This window comes from Phoca vitulina, unplaced genomic scaffold (genome assembly GCF_004348235.1).
Source record: "Phoca vitulina isolate PV1807 unplaced genomic scaffold, GSC_HSeal_1.0 scaffold3, whole genome shotgun sequence".
Classification (NCBI taxonomy): domain Eukaryota; kingdom Metazoa; phylum Chordata; class Mammalia; order Carnivora; family Phocidae; genus Phoca; species Phoca vitulina.
Genome location: NW_022589706.1, coordinates 49,310,092 through 49,322,893, shown reverse-complemented (window position 1 = coordinate 49,322,893; position 12,802 = coordinate 49,310,092). Strand labels below are relative to the sequence as shown.

Below are 12,802 nucleotides of genomic sequence, written 5' to 3'. Positions count from 1 at the left end.
CCTGTCTTTCTGACCACTGCTTTTAAGAACACGTATAATTAGATTGGACCAGCCTAAATAATTCAGGATAATCTCCCTATTTTAAGGTTTATACCTTTAGTCACATCTGCAAAGTCTCTTGCCATATAAGGTAACATTTTCACAGATTTTGTGGATTAGGGTGAATACATTTTTGGCCAAAATGAATATATTTTGGAAGGATATTCTGCTAAACATATCAGTTTTCAAAGACTAATATGAAAATGATTTAATTCCAAGGATATTTTTACGCTGAAGATATTTTGTCTTTAATTCGAAAGGCACTTGACAAATTTGCAATGCCTAAGCTAATGATTTATGTTGAGGCAGTGGACTTTTCCACTTCTCATGTCTCTTAGGCTTCTCAAACTGGATGTATTAGAAACTAAATTCTTCCAAACTTGCTCCTGCTTTAGTTTTCCTATCTTCATAAATGGGACCATAATAAATTTGGTAGCTCAGGAAAGAAATCTGAATCATCTTTGACTCCTCTTTAGCAACCTGTATAAAGTTTGACTTTCATATCTGTTACTTCTCTCCATTCCTCTTGCTGTTCTCCTTGCCAAGTTAGAGTCATTTATTTCTTAGATTATTGTAGCAGTTTATGCACATACCCTCTGTCTTCTCTCTACTCTCCAGATTCATCTCCTGGGTTACTTTATAATGAATTTCTCCCAGTTCCATGAACAGACTACTGTCTCAACTGTGGGCCTTTTAAAATGCTGTACCTTTTGCTTAGAAAAATTTTCCTAAATGTACTCTGTCCCCTACCAACCTTTGTACTCAGTTTAAATATCACTTTACTTGATTATTACTCCCTATCCCAGTATGTTCCTATATATGCTCCAATAACATCCTTTTTATTTTATCAAACATAAAATTACTTGCTAAATTTCCATCTTTCCTTCTGGCAGTTAGACTGAAAGTTCCATGAGAACAGCAACTATTTCTGTCTTATTCCTAAAATACCCCTCAGATCTTAGCATTAGCAGTTATCTCTGTGGGTCATTGGAATACATTATTATTAATGACAGAAGTATTACTCTATTTTGGATGAATAATTTTGCTGTGTTTATTAAAACATATCCCACCTTTAGAAAGATACTCCTTTACATGTATATATGCAAAATTTCCTGTAGTTAAAGAAATGTATCACTTCTAAGTCACCTCTTTTTCTGGCCATTGCCTCACTTAGGACATATGTTCCCTCAGTTCTAAGTCAGCTCTCTTCACGTTACCATCTGTTCATATATCAGTTGTATCTTCTGTATGTGTTCTTGTTTATTAGTTTTCTAAATTGTTTGTCATTCCGTTTCTGATCTTCCCTGACCTAGAATTAGTTTCTGAAATAATTAATTGGTTTGTTTTAGACTTTGATATTCTTTTTCTGTGTCACGGTCTGAATAAGTCTTTCACAATAGCATTTTCCTCCTGAGATTCTTTTCCCCTAAATCATTGTTCACATTGATTTCTTTTTTTGAAGTTTATTCATGAACATGGGCAATTTCTGTCATCATGAGCACATCTCATTTGTTAGAACAGTTCCTGAGGGGGTGCCTGGGTGGCTTAGTCAGTTAAGCATCTGCCTTCAGCTCAGGTCATGATCCCGGGGGTGCTGGGATTGAGCCCCACGTCGTCGAGCTCCTTGCTCAGCAGGGAGTCTGCTTCTCCCCCTCCCTCTGCTGATCCCCCTGTTTTCTCTCTCTCTCTTTCTCTCTCTCAAATAAATAAATAAAATCTTTATAAAAAAAAAAACAGTTCCTGAGGTACTTTTGATAAGGTAAGGGAAAGAAAAAAAGGGGGGAAATAGAAGAAAAGGAGTTGGAGAAGGGAAAGGAGGGTGGACATATAGGAGGCCTGAAAATGATGCTCACTGGTGAGGATTCTTGCAGTTGTACAGATAATTCCTTAAACCCACTAATTAGTGGCAACCATGTTGAAAGTTCTCTTTGCTTTAGTGTTTTGTAAACTGACCCTTTATTATTTTCTATATCCATTCCCTAAAATATGTTCTTTATCAAGATTTGCTATCTGTGGTGGCTCTTCAAATATCTCCCATTCTCATCACTTCTAACATATTGGTTAATTCCCATATTAAGCATAATATTGGTAAAGTATATTCTTTCCTTTTTCATCAACTTTTCTTGTGTCTCGTTCAGATCATTAAGGCTAATGTTTTTCTTTTACTCCTTTTATAAGCATAAATCATTCTCTTTATCTTAAATTCAGAGTTGCCGAATCCTGTAACTTATTCTCAGACTGGACTCAGAGAGTTTTACTGCTGTAAGGGATCTTGACATAATTTGGCTCGTTTTCTATCTCTCTACTCCTCAGTCAAATTTACCTGGGAGAATGACTACAACAGCAGAACAGTGCTTTTCAAACTTGCATATGCATTTGAATTCCCTGAGGATTTTCTTAACATTTTGATTCATAAACCGGCTTAGTAGGTCTCAGGTGGGACCCAAGATTCATTCTTTCTTTCTTTCTTTTTTTTTTAAGATTATTTGGAAGAGAGAGAAATAGAGCAAGCAGAGAGAGGGGGAGGGACAAGCAGACTCCCTGCTTAGCACAGGGCCTGACACTGGGTTTGAGCTCATGATCTGAGAGCATGACCTAATCTGAAATCCAGAGTTGGACGTTTAACCAACTGAGCCACCTAGGTGCCCCAAGATTCTGTATTTCTAAACAGTCTCTTCCGGGTGATACTGATACAGCTGATCTGTGAAGCATACTTGGTGTATCAAAAACGTGGATCCTATCTAAAATAGCTCATGCTGGGAAGTACTTTTGCCAATTTCATTACTGTAACATTGGCTTCACCCTGAATTCATATTTCAAGCCTATGTGCCAAACACAATGTTATATGCTACATATAGTAAAGATGACAAGATGTAGTTTTCATTATAGCCTAATTAAACACTAGCTAATTTCTGATGCTATAATATTTTGATTCTCCTATTTTTTTGTTTGATTTCCTTCTATGTCTTTATTGATTACTTTTCCTCATTTCATCTATAAATTTTGGTGATTCTTTCCATATTCCCCGTTTAATAGTTTGTCCTTTGCTCTTCCTTTATATTCATTCCTTGAGAAAATTATTCCTTTGCTTTAGATATCATCTCCATCTGAATTATTTCCCCAAATTTACCTTCTTAGTGAAAGTCTGGTCTTGTATTTCCCATATTTCCAGGTTTCAACCTGTATTGTGTTCTCCTTTCATCTTTTTAAAAAGTTCTGTATAGTTTCATATTTAATTATGTGGTTAAATATAATACCTGCTCTATTGGTCTTACATACTTTTATGTAGTTTGTTTACTCCATGAATATTTCCTACTTGATATGAGTTTAATTCCTTCTTTGGACCAGAAGTCTTTGTCTCAGTTGCTTAATAAATGATGGTTTCTTGATTTATTTGATGATCAAGAAAATTTTCCGTTCTGTCTACTAACACCTAATATTTTAAACCTATTTCTGAGTAAAAGAAATTTTCCATTTTGGTGATTGTGCCCCTCTTAACTGTATTATTTGTATTGAAATATCTTGTATTTCCCTGATTTTTTCTTCTTCTGGTTGTCAGCCACAAAAAACAAACTAGAATTGATTTCACCCTTCTGTTAGATTCTTTTCTTACCCAATTGTCGTGGTAGTGAAATGAGGTTACTACTGACACCAAACCTTTTTATTAGCTATGTATTGCTTGCCATATTCATTGTTTCTTTTCATTCTCTTTTCTTTTTTAAATTCTGTTAACATAAAATAATGGTTTTCCTTCATATAGGAACATCTCTTTATTGAAACCTCACTTTAAATCTCTTTCAAAAATTAGATTGACAAAATAATGATTTAATTCAAAACAGAAAAGCAGTGGTTACGTTTTTTTTTTTTTAACTTGGAACATTGGTAAGTAGTTGGAAGAAGCCATATATTTTTCCTTTTCAGAGTGTACTCATTTTTTTGGCTGAGGAGTATGTTAGTTATCAAGCAATGTCAAAAGTTTATATTTAACTGACAGAAACAGATCTTATTGAGAACATTTGACTTAAAAAAAAGAGAGATGAAAGAAGCCCACAGAATAAATTTAAGATATTCCTATAATTGAGAGGTTTTTTTTTTTTAACCTATTGTGATTTTCTGAAAACTCTTCAGTTCCATAGATTGTAAATTGTTTTTTATGGTGTTCTTTATAGGAAGCAAGAAAAATAGCACCAATGTTCCTTATACAGAGACTCAGAAAAAAGATAAGGAATATAAAAAGAAGCATTTTCCCAGTGGGTCCAAGAAGAATAAACTTGTACCTGAAGAAGTGACTTTAACTATTACAAGAAGTCGAAGAATTTCCAGGCGTCCATCTAATTGGTGGGTGGTAAAGTCAGAACAGAGTAAGTATTTTATTTAAATGATGTTCATTGAGAGCTCCAAAAAGTCATTCTATAAGAGGCTTTATGTTTGATTTATACTCCCATTTTCCACAGAAAACCTAATGAGGACAAAGTTAAATTGGGTCATTAATAGAAATATTAAGTCAGTTAAGTGTGAAGATATTGGGCTCTACTATATATTGTATTCTAGATATAGGGATATAGCTGTGGAAAAACAAATCCCTGCTCTCGTGAGACTTAACATTTGAGTGGAGGAAGACCAGCAATATAAGTGTATAATTCATGCAGTGATGGGCAATAAAGAAAAATTAGCCTGGTGATGGGTATTAAAGAGGGCATGTACTGAATGGAGCACTGGGTGTTATACGCAAACAATGAATCATGGAACACTACATCAAAAACTAATGATGTAATGTATGGTGATAAACATAACATAATAAAAAAAAAGAAAAATAAAGCTGATAAAGGATAGAGATGGGAAGTAGAGGTAGAAGTGGGGTGGATAAGAAGATAGAACAGAATAATGTTTTTGTAAAAGGTAGTAATAAGAGTCCATTTTGATCTTTCAGAGCATATATCTCAGAAAAATGAAGAGGGGAACCATACAAATAACTTGGTGTGTAACATTTCAGACCAAGGGAACGTATTTATAAAGGTGCTGATGGAACATACTTGGCATGTTTGAGGGATTCAAGAAGGCTAGTATGGCTAAAGATGAGTAAGCCAGGAGAGATGAAGTCAGAGAGGGAGGCTGTGATAGACAGTTTAGACGAAGTGTATTGAGAAGCTACTGGAAGATTTTAAGCAATGAAGTGACTTGATTGAATCCTCTTTTAAAAGAATTATTCTTTTTTTTTAAATTAAGAGACTTTTTAAGAAGATTTTATTTATTTATTATTAGAGAGAGAGATCATGAGTGGGGTGAGGGTCAGAGGGAGAAGCAGACTCCCGGTTGAGCAGGGAACCTGAAGCGGGGCTAGATCCTGGGACTCCGGGATCATGACCTGAGCCGAAGGCAGATGTCCAACTGACTGAGCCACCCAGGCGCCTCTAAAAGAATTATTTTTATTGCTACATAGAGAGGAAACTAAGGCATGGATACTAGTTAAGAGATTGTTGGAGGGAAGAGATGAAAAGTGGTTGGATTTGGTACTAACAGATTGGAGTAAGAGAACCAGAAGTCTAGGATGACTCAGATTTTTTTTTTTTTTTGCCTGAACAAATAGAATAAGGGAGCTCTACTATTTACTGAATGAGGGAAAGTATGAAAGAAGCAGATTTGGGAAGGATGTCAAGATTTCAGGTTGTAATAAATTAATTAGGTATCAATGTAGATACATTGAGGAAATAGCCTGGTAAATGAGTTTAAAGTTAGGGGAAAGATTTGGGAAGACATATAACTAGGGACTTACCAATATATAGATGATATTTAAAACTTTAGGACTGCTTGAAATTCCTAGTGATAGACTGAACCTAGAGAAGAAAGAAAGCCAAGGATTGAGTCCTGGGAGACTCCCAATGCCAGGAGTCAAGAGGGAAAGGAGGATCCACCAAAAGAAACTAAATAGTTGCAGTTAGTAAGGTTAAAGGAAACTGAAGAGAACTTAGGGTTATGGAAGCAAAGTAATGAAAGCATTTTAAGGATTGAGTGATGAACTCTTTTAAATACTGCTGATGGCTTGAAGTAGACGAGAGTTAAGAACTGACAATATAATTTCGGCCATGTGGAGGTTGTTGGTCACTTTGATAGAAATGGTTTCTGTGGAATGATCAAATCAAAGGCCTGACTGAAGTGGTTTCAAGAGTAGGAAGTGAGGAAGGAGAGATAATAAGATAAGGAAGCATAGAGATGTGGGGTCAAGGGAAGGTCTTTTTTTTTTTTTTTATAATGTACAAGATGTTATGTCGGTTTATCTGCTCATTTAAAATAACCATAGAATGTGGAGAAGGGAGAACCCTCTTGTACTGTTGGTGGGAATGCAAACTGGTGCAGCCAGTGTGGAGAACTATGGACGTTCCTCAAGAAGTTAAAAATAGCTGTGATCCAGCAATTGCACTACTAGGTATTTACCCAAAGAATATAGAAATACTAATTCAAAGAGATACATACACCTTGATGTTTATAGCAGCATTATCTACAGTAGCCAGATTATGGAAACAGCCCAAGTGTCCATTGACAGATGAATGTATAAGAAGATGTGGTGTGTATACACACACACACGCGCGCACACACACACACACACACACACACAACGGAATATTACTCAGCCATAAAAAATAAAATCTTGCCATCTGCAATGACATGGATGGAACTAGAGAGTATTATGCTAAGCGAAATATATCAGTCAGAGAAAGACAAATACCATATGACTTCACTCATACGTGGAATTTAAACAAAACAAATGAGCAAAGGGGAAAAAAAGAAAGATAGGCAAACCAAGAAACAGACATTTAACTATAGAAAACAAACTGATGGTTACCAGAAGGAAGTGGGCAGGGGGAAAGGTTAAATAGGTGATGGGGATTAAGGAGTGCACCTGTTGTGATGAGCACCGCGTGATGTATGGAAGTGTTGAATCACTATATTGTACACTTGATATATTGAACTAATATTATACTGTATATTAACTAACTGGAATTTTTTTTTAAAGATTCCATTTATTTATTTGAGAGAGAGAGAGAGAGATAGCGAGAGAGAGCACAAGCAGGGGCATAGGGAAAGAGAGAAGCAGGTTCCCTGCTGAGCAGGGAGTCCCAAGTGGGGCTCTATGCCAGGACCCTGGGATCATGACCTGAGCTGAAGGCAGATGCTTAACTGACTGAGCCACCCAGGTGCCCCTACTAACTGGAATTTAAAAACTTAAGAAAGACTCTTGACTATAAAAAATAAAATAAAAAATTAAAAAAAAAAACCAACCTCCTAGAAAGTTAGAGTATAAATACAGGATCACAGTCCTTGAATAGGTAAGGAGGGGACTGTGATGCAGTACACAGATGGAAGTAGGGTGGTAGAGTTGATGGTGAGAAGATGAATATGTACTCTTCTGTCTTTTTTGTTTTCTCAGTGAAGTAGTAAGCAAGGCCATCAGGTGAAAGTGTAGTGAGAGAAGTGCTAATGGTGTCTGAAGTTTCCTTACAGCAAGAGGATACAAAGCAAAATCAGAGAAAAAGTACATGGGCAAAGTCTGAAGGAGTCCTCTCTCAGTGGATTCATACCAGAGGCACTTAGTTCTTTTGGCAATGAATACTAATGATAGATGTGTGAAATGTTACCTACTTGGGAAGCTCATTAGAGATTTAGAGCCCAAGATTTTTACTGGAGGTGGTCACCTAGGCACCCTCTGCCTAGTAAGTACTAAAATTCCAGACTCCCTGAAGGAAAGCAAGTATTTGACATAAATTGTATTTTTTTGTAAAGCAGTTTAGGCACACTAAACCACATTTATCAGTTAGGAAATGATGGGAACCCTCTGAAATTAAAGTTCCCAAATGCTAGCCAAGAGCTAACTTTGCAAGCAGGTCTTTCTAAGGATAACATTCTTAGGTCTGCTATGCCAACTCTTTTTCTGTACAATGTGAAACATTTATTGTTTTGGAAACATCTTTGATTTTTTAAAGGAGGTAATCATGAAAAAAAGAAAATCATACTGTTGACTCTGTGGTATTTAGATCCACAAATGAGAGTAGAACAAATATGGCACTACATCTGAGGCCTTGTTGCTATGAATTTTTGAGTCACTGGGATCCTTGATTGCCAGTAGAAAGAAATACTCTTTTGCAGCCTTTCTTGGATTTTGGACTTAGACTGAGTTTAAATTATGATTTCTCCACTTTGGGTAAGTTATTTTCTTCAGTTTCTCATTCTGTAACATGATTACAAATCCTTCTACCTCATGATAAGGAGTAAGTGGCATGTAGTTAGTATATAAAACATTATCTACTCCTGTTATTGCTCTGAGGAACTCACCTTTCTGCCCCAGGTGCCTGAAACTGCTATAGCAGATGAGTGTGTAAATATATAGGTAAATAAAAATCTTACAAAGCCTGGATAAGTTTTCTAGAACTCTGGGACTTACCAAAAAAGACTTATGTAGCAGTCTTGAAACAGATGTTGAGTTTCTGATCAAGTAGGGAGTCACAAAAATGGAGGAATTCTTATAGATCTCAGAGTTAAAACAATCCTTCATCTGCTAGAAAAAGAAAGTCTGAAGCTCAAAAAAGCAACATGGCTTGCAATCTAAGGTCATAGACTTTTGTGCTAGAACTGGAAAACAGTAGAACCCAGGTTTCCTGACTGTTGATGTAATATTTGTTTCCCTAATAAGCAACCAAGATGCCTGTAGTAGATGTGTGGCCCTACTGCTTTTATGTTGAGAAACGTTTATGGAGTGCCCACTGTGAGGCTGGAATGGTGTTAGGCACGGCCAGTACTACAGTGGTGCAAGTGAGTAACAGAATGAGAAATTTGAGGAGGCACTCGGTCTCGGGTTTGTGTGAGTTCAGGTTCAGTACTTGTATGACTCTCTGAGAGTGAGCACCTTCTTAAATTTCCCACCCTAGTTAAATTTTTTTTTTTTTATGATGAGAACTTTTAAGATTTACTCTTTGGTATTCATTTTGCAATATATACATATATAAAATTTTTACATCGTGTACCCTAGACTTATACAATGTTATGTGTCAATTATATCTCAGTAGACTGGAAAAAATTGCTTCACCACAGTCCTGCCCCTGGTGTTAGGCATTGGGAATATAAAGATAGGTAAAAGAGCAATCTTGGTCTCAAGGAATTGTCAGTCTGCTGGAAGAGAAAGATAAGTAAACAGTTAGATGGATGATAAATATTATTAAAGGGTTGAGAGAGAGCTACTTAATTTAGGCATGGGAATTAGGGAAAGCTTCCTGAAGGATGAATTAGGAATCAACTGAGTGACTGGGTGGGGTGAGGAGGAAGGATGAAATGTTTCCAGTAGAGTAGCATGTACAGAGATATGGAGCTGAGAGTTTAACCTTTTAAAAATTGTTTTATCAGAGTTATTTGGAGGGCTTGTTAAAACACAGATTATTGGGCTCTACTCAGAGCTTCTGATTTAGTAGGTCTGAAGCCTAGCCTGAGAATTTGCATTTGAAACAATTCTCAAGTGATGCTGATCCTGCTGGTCTAAGGACCAACAAGAGGGCACGTACTGAATGGAGCACTGGGTGTTATATGCAAACAATGAATCATGAACAGTACATCAAAAACTAATGTTGTAATGTATGATGATTAACATAACATAATAAAAAAGATTCACTTTGAAAAAAAAAAAAAGAACCAGTGCTTTAGAGAAATGCAGGTAGTTCAGTATTGCTGGCTTTTTTTTTGGTTTGTTTATTTGAGGAGAATGTTGAAAATTTTGATTAATGAAGTAAATACTCTAGGTGTAGAAATAAATTACTGAAAATATTTGGACTTAATCCTTAAGTTACAGATAATCACTAAAAGATTTTAGCAAGGTTGTCATGATCCAGCTTGTGTTTTCTTAAGATGATTCTTGAAGCAGTGTGAAGAATGGATTGAGGAACAACAAGGCTAGAGAAAGGGAGACTAAGAGGTGCTTTAATAATCCAGTTAAGAAATGATGAGGGTCCAATGATAGGCAGGAAAGCTTGAAAGACGTGGATTTGAGAGGTATTAAGAATGTAGAAATGACAGGATTTGGGGATTTGATTGTGGATAGGGATAGGAGTCTTGGATGACTCAGATTTCTGATGTAGGTATCTGGGTAAATAGTTACACTTTCATTAAGATAGGAACTAAAACCAGAAGGTCAGATTTGGGGGAGAGTGGTAGGTGAATATTATGATACCAGTATCTACATAGTAATTAAAGTTAAGAGTAGAAGGGTCCCTCAAAGTAGATAGAGTGAGAAGCTGAAGCTGGAAGCTTGGGAAATAACAGGATCTTAAGGATGGCCAAAAGAGTAGTGGGCAGAGACACAGAGGGTGGTTTTGGGAGCTTGTGATACATTTAAAGGGGTTGAAAAGCTGCATAGTTTATGACTTTAATTTGAAAACAAACAGCCTATGAGATTGGTGTGTGTGTGTGTGTCTGTCTGTCTGTCTGTGTGTATTTACATGTAAATAAATAATGTTGGTATTTCAGTGAACCTGCTAATCTGGATAAACATTATGCTAACTTTAGGTTATCACTGAATCCTTCAGGTCTTGTTTATAGCAATTCTTCAAGAAGAAATGAATTGTCAGTGCATCACAACAGTAGACGAAAACCTGCTGAAAAATCAAATCAATCATCTAAGAATATTGAGGAAAAAACCATTCCATTTAAAGGGCAGAAGAGAACTACTTTGGGCAGCTCAAGAGCACAGGAGTTTTTAAATACTAAAGATTCTGGAAGAATTATTGACCATGATGAAATTTCCGGTTGTTCCCAGAATGAGTCATTGGAAAATGATGAGGAAGACCTGGCTAAGAAGAAAAATCTTGATCATTCTGGGTAATGTCTGTTAGGTATACAATATAGTTATTTTTGCCGTTCAGCATTTAATAGTTTGTCAGTGTCATTTAATCATTTATGGAGAAACTGTTAGCATAAAGGGCTCTGCAGTCTGGCAAACCTGGTTGTAAATCCACGCCCAGGGCAAAGTAGCAATCTGAATTTGTTTCCTTATATTAAAATGGGGAATAATATATAGTACCACGGGATGTGAGTGATTTTTTTTTTTTTTGAAGTGGTAAAAACATAAAATTTACCATTTTAGTCATTTTTAAAAATGTATTTTATTTTTTAATTTCAGTATAATTAACCATCTTAGTCATTTAAAAAAAAAAGGATTTTATTTATTTGAGAGAGAGAAGAGAGTGAGAGAGAGAGAGAGTGCATGAGCAGGGGGGAGTGGCAAAGGGAGAGGGAGAAGCAGGCAGACCTCAGTCCCTGGACCCTGGGATCATGGCCTGAGCTGAAAGCAGACGCTTAAACTGAGCCAGCCAGGCACCCCTTAGTCATTTTTAATGTATAGTTTGATTTGCTTCCTTTTAAGTGAGGTTAATGTGATTTCAATAATTAGAAATACATCTTAATACTTCTCCCCCTAAGGTAATAATAGTTAACATACTTTGAGTGCTTATTATGTGCCAGGTGTTTGCTAGGAGCTTTCAATGAATTTTCATCAGTCCTAACAACCTAGTGAGTTAGGCATTGTTCTTGCGTATTTTTGCTTATTGACATAGTATGTATTCTTTCATTTACTCAACAAATAATACATATTATATGTGAGAAACTGCAAGGTGTTAGGGATTTATGGGAATAAATTATAGTGCCCTAAAATATAGCAGTGTATGTCATTGTAGTACAGAAAAAAATCCCATACACATTCTCTTTTAACTTTTTCACACCATTTCCATACCATTTTCCAGGTTTACAAAATTATTTCAGGTTTACAAAAAAAAAAAAAAAAAAACAACACCTGATTCCCCCATGACCTCACTTAAGAAATAAAATATTATAGCGACCGTTGAAATCCCATGTGTACCTTTGCTGAGCCCATTCTTCTCCCTTGTTAGTGATACTGAATTTGGTAGTTACCATTCTCATGGATATTTTTATACTTTTCCTACATGTGCATGTTTATATGAACAGCATGTGGTATGGTTTTAAAAGTTTATAAAAATGGTTTTATTAGTATATACATCCTCTGTGACTTGCTTTTTTTCCACAGTTCATTTTTGAGATTATTCATGTTGATAAATGATTTATTTTTATTCCTTTATAAGAAGTGGAGGTTGGCAAACTTTTCTTAAAGGGCCAGATAGTAATTATTTTAGGCTTTGCTGGCCAAAGGGCAAAATGGAAACAGTTATGCCTATAGGTAAATAATCATTTAAGATGTAACCTTTGAAAATATACAAACCATTTTTAGCTCTCAGTATATAGAAAAAATCAAGTGGCTCATTGAATTTATAGTTAACATCTTGTATGGTTATATGAAAATACTTAGTTTCTCTCTCTTTTTTTGTACTTCATTCCTTTTTATTGCAAATAATATACCACTTTTTATCCATTCATTAAAGGGTGAGCATTTGGGTGGTTTCCACTTCTGCTGTTGTTTTTTTAAATGGTTTTTATTTATTTATTTTATTTATTTCCAGATGCTACTGTTTCTTTTCTTCAAGTATAATTAACATAGTGTTATATTTTCAGGTGTACAATGTATTTAGTCTTTTGATAATTTTTCACTATGAAAAACCAGTAGAGGAATTTTAGGAATTAAAACTTACTAGGTTTTTTGGGAGAAAATAAATTGAAGCCTTTTCAATACTAGAATATTAGTGACACATACCCCACACACACACACGCACGCGTGCGCACACACACATGTGTTGAAATCAGGGAGGAGGTGGAT

General features: G+C 35.7%; 1 protein-coding gene across 1 annotated transcript in view; it reads left to right on the top strand.

Annotated features, from left to right (window-relative positions):
• The window catches only part of CENPC (centromere protein C), a 75,611-nt gene that overhangs the window by 26,195 nt on the left and 36,614 nt on the right, over window positions 1-12,802 (top strand). Inside the window, 2 exon segments of the mRNA XM_032400487.1 lie at window positions 4,209-4,400; window positions 10,605-10,896. Of these exon segments, the coding sequence (XP_032256378.1) occupies window positions 4,209-4,400; window positions 10,605-10,896 (484 nt within the window).